A 2948-nucleotide genomic window follows, 5' to 3' on the forward strand; every position below is an offset into this window, starting at 1 on the left:
CAGCCTTCCCTCACCCTATTCACCAACTCCTTCTATTCTTTTTTCCCCTCTGTGTGTTTACCCAGTCCCCTAAAATGCAATATTATCTGTTCAGCTGCTCCCTGTGGTAGTGAATGTACGTCAGCCTAATTGTAATGCTAATTGTAATGTCTATTTGAACTGTAGAAGATATTCATCAACATAGCTATTTATTCTATCATCCTGATCTTGTTTTGTGCTTAGAAAAGTAACGTATAATTATATAAGCACAGAGGTGAAGAATAGATCAACAGTATTGGCAATACCTACAGTCTGCCATCTCTATCAGCATTTCAAAGGCTTACAATTCATACAGTACACTTAAACATGTGAAATTTCCACACACCCCAGATTTGTGCTTTGAAGTTGATCACTAGGCAGGGATTGAAATTCGAACAGATTAAAACAAGTAACCCATGTTATACAATGGCTCCAAAAAGAAATAAATCTGTCAGGAATATGGTTTACCAATTTGAGGCACAGCTATATGGGACTAGGTATTATTACCAGCAATAGATATGAACATGACAGAAACCATTTTAACAGAAGAAATATTTCACGACAATGGAGATGATGCAGTTGACATTACAGAGATTTTATACATGTAATATAACTCAATCCTACTGCTTATAGACATAAATGAAGAAGACTGTATCAGGGTAAGACAGTTTTTAAACAGAGCCACAGAGAGGCTCAAACTTGAACAGAAAAAACAGCATTTCCTGCATACAAATGCACAAAGTACTTTACCAAGAAGCAGTGACAGAACATTTTCTGCGTGTGCTACAGAATTGTCAGCTTGAAATAAAAAAAATGTGAGAGCACGCCACAGCTGAAACATTAATCAATGAAATGCTGATAGTTTTGTGATCCTAGAGTTTTTTGAATTTGGGTTTTAGATCTCCACCATTTGGGGTGATTTCTTAATCTATTTAAGAGTTAGGATATCCTTAAATGTCAGAACATGGCTATTTTGAAAAGGTTGATCGAGTAACGGGATTTCAGATCCTTCCCCCTTTTCCCATGCAAGGCCAGTTAGCCCTTGTTACTCCAAGTGGGAGTATCAATGCCCTCTCCATAAAGGGCTTTGGTGCCTTTCGGGCTGAATGCACAGAGCATCAGGCTTGTTGGCAAAACAGTATCTTGCTACCCTGATGGGGAGTTGTAAGCCGTCTCCTCATGCAGGGCCTTTTCATCCCAATTACTCCAGGCAGGGGAGACAGTATTGGTGACAGCACTCCAGAATTAGCCTGGAGTCTCTAGAAATATAAACTTAAATTCTAAGAGACTGTTGCAAGCAACCCAGGTCAAACATCACAAGGGATTAAAAATATTGACATTTATGATTATATTCCTTGAACTTTTATTTTAGTTACAAGAATATGGGAAATGAGGAAAACTGAGCAAGACTGGATAAAAATACTGGACCTGATCATTTACATGCCATGGTACTAAAGGTGGCAGACATGGAAGTGGTTAACATGTTGGTCGTCATCTTCTGACCATGTAGATTTCGGAACAGTCCTGGCAGATTAGATTATGGCAAATGTAACAGTGCATTCAAAGAAAGGTGGGAGGGAGAAAACAAGAATTTACAGACCAGTTAGCCTGACATCAGTAACAATTAAAACACTGGTGCCTATTATTAAGGATGCAGTTATAGGGCACGTAGAAAATATCAACAGGATTAGACAAAGTCTGAACAGATTTCTGAAAGGGAAATCATGTTTGACAAAACAAGTTGTTTGACAATATAACCAGTTGAACAGAAGAGGGAAAACTAATGGAGGTGCTGCATTTGGATTTTCAAAAAGCTTTTGTGAAAATGTGACATGAGGGTAGTGTGCAAATTTAAAGCACAGGAGATTGGCATGGATAAGAATTGTTTAACACACAGTAAATGGAGTAGGAATAAACGGGTTTTTGTTGGAGTTGAAGGCAGTGGCCACGACAGGAATCAATGCTGGGGGCGTGATGGGGGAAGCTCTAGAACAGTCCAAAGAGAAAGTGTAGGCCATTTAGAATTGAAATGAGAAGAAATTTGTTCATTTATGTGGAACTCGACCAGGTAAAGCTATGAAAGCGAAGATGCTTCATATACTGAAGACAGAAAGAGTTCTGGACAGAAAAGACGATCAAGGGATAATGGGGAGAGCGCGGGAGTATGGCGCTGATGAAGTAGATCAGCCATGATCATAGTGGATGTTGGAGTGGGCTCGATGAGCCAAATGGCCTCCTCCTGCTCCTAGTTTCTATGTTTCAGTGTAAGTCTGCCAGAGACTGGGTCTTCGTGTCGTGAAATCTCCAGGAATGCATTCGAACAGAGTCAGCAACCATTCCCGGAATGACGGGCGGGAATGTTATCAAATCTCCGCTCCCCTTCCCCCAAAACAGGGGTTTTGTTTACCAGCCCCACTCTCGAATACCCCCGCCTCCGAGGTGAGGATCAAGCCAAGTCTCTACCCCCAGCCACACCAGGCACGGTTGCCCCTGGTTACCGCATACAGGCCCAGGCCACCGAACCCACTACATTCTGAACGCCTGTGAGAGCGGGGTTTCAGTTTTTCAGACTCTGGCCATGTCCCCAGGCCCAGGGTGTGATCCCAGGTCGATCCGCATCCTCCCCCAACTCCACTCCCTCTCCCCGCCTGAACCCCACAAACCTGGACAAAACCTCTCCTCCATTGCTGCCGGCGCGTCACTTCCCTTCCCCCCACCGGAAGCATCTTGCGTACCTCTTTCAAAAACCAAAGCATTCCTTCAAACGCTTCATTCAGTTGAAAACAACACAACATTCCACGTCCCAGTGCGGATGTTTGCGGCACTGTGGAACGATCAATGCGTTTCTGGTACTTTCGGGCCTAAAAAAACAGGTTTGTAGTTTTTCATCGGCGCCTGCCATTGAGGCCAACGGAACGTTAAACTACAAC

At 42.8% G+C, this 2948-nt stretch overlaps 1 protein-coding gene across 2 annotated transcripts in view; it reads right to left on the reverse strand.

Moving 5' to 3' along the window:
- LOC125465903 (SURP and G-patch domain-containing protein 2-like) overlaps positions 1-2885 on the reverse strand; it is a 37374-nt gene extending 34489 nt beyond the window's left edge. Inside the window, exon 1 of one of the 2 annotated variants that reach the window (XM_048559881.2) lies at positions 2754-2885. Coding sequence is in view for 1 of the 2 variants with exons in the window: in XM_048559880.2 (XP_048415837.1) it covers positions 2682-2703 (22 nt within the window). In the remaining variant the exon portion in view is untranslated. Of the gene's footprint in view, positions 1-2681 lie in introns of both variants that reach the window. The other variant, XM_048559880.2, reaches the window with a different exon arrangement.
- Positions 2886-2948: the final 63 nt, after the last annotated feature.

The sequence above is a fragment of the Stegostoma tigrinum genome, chromosome 30, assembly GCF_030684315.1.
Source record: "Stegostoma tigrinum isolate sSteTig4 chromosome 30, sSteTig4.hap1, whole genome shotgun sequence".
Classification (NCBI taxonomy): Eukaryota; Metazoa; Chordata; class Chondrichthyes; order Orectolobiformes; family Stegostomatidae; genus Stegostoma; species Stegostoma tigrinum.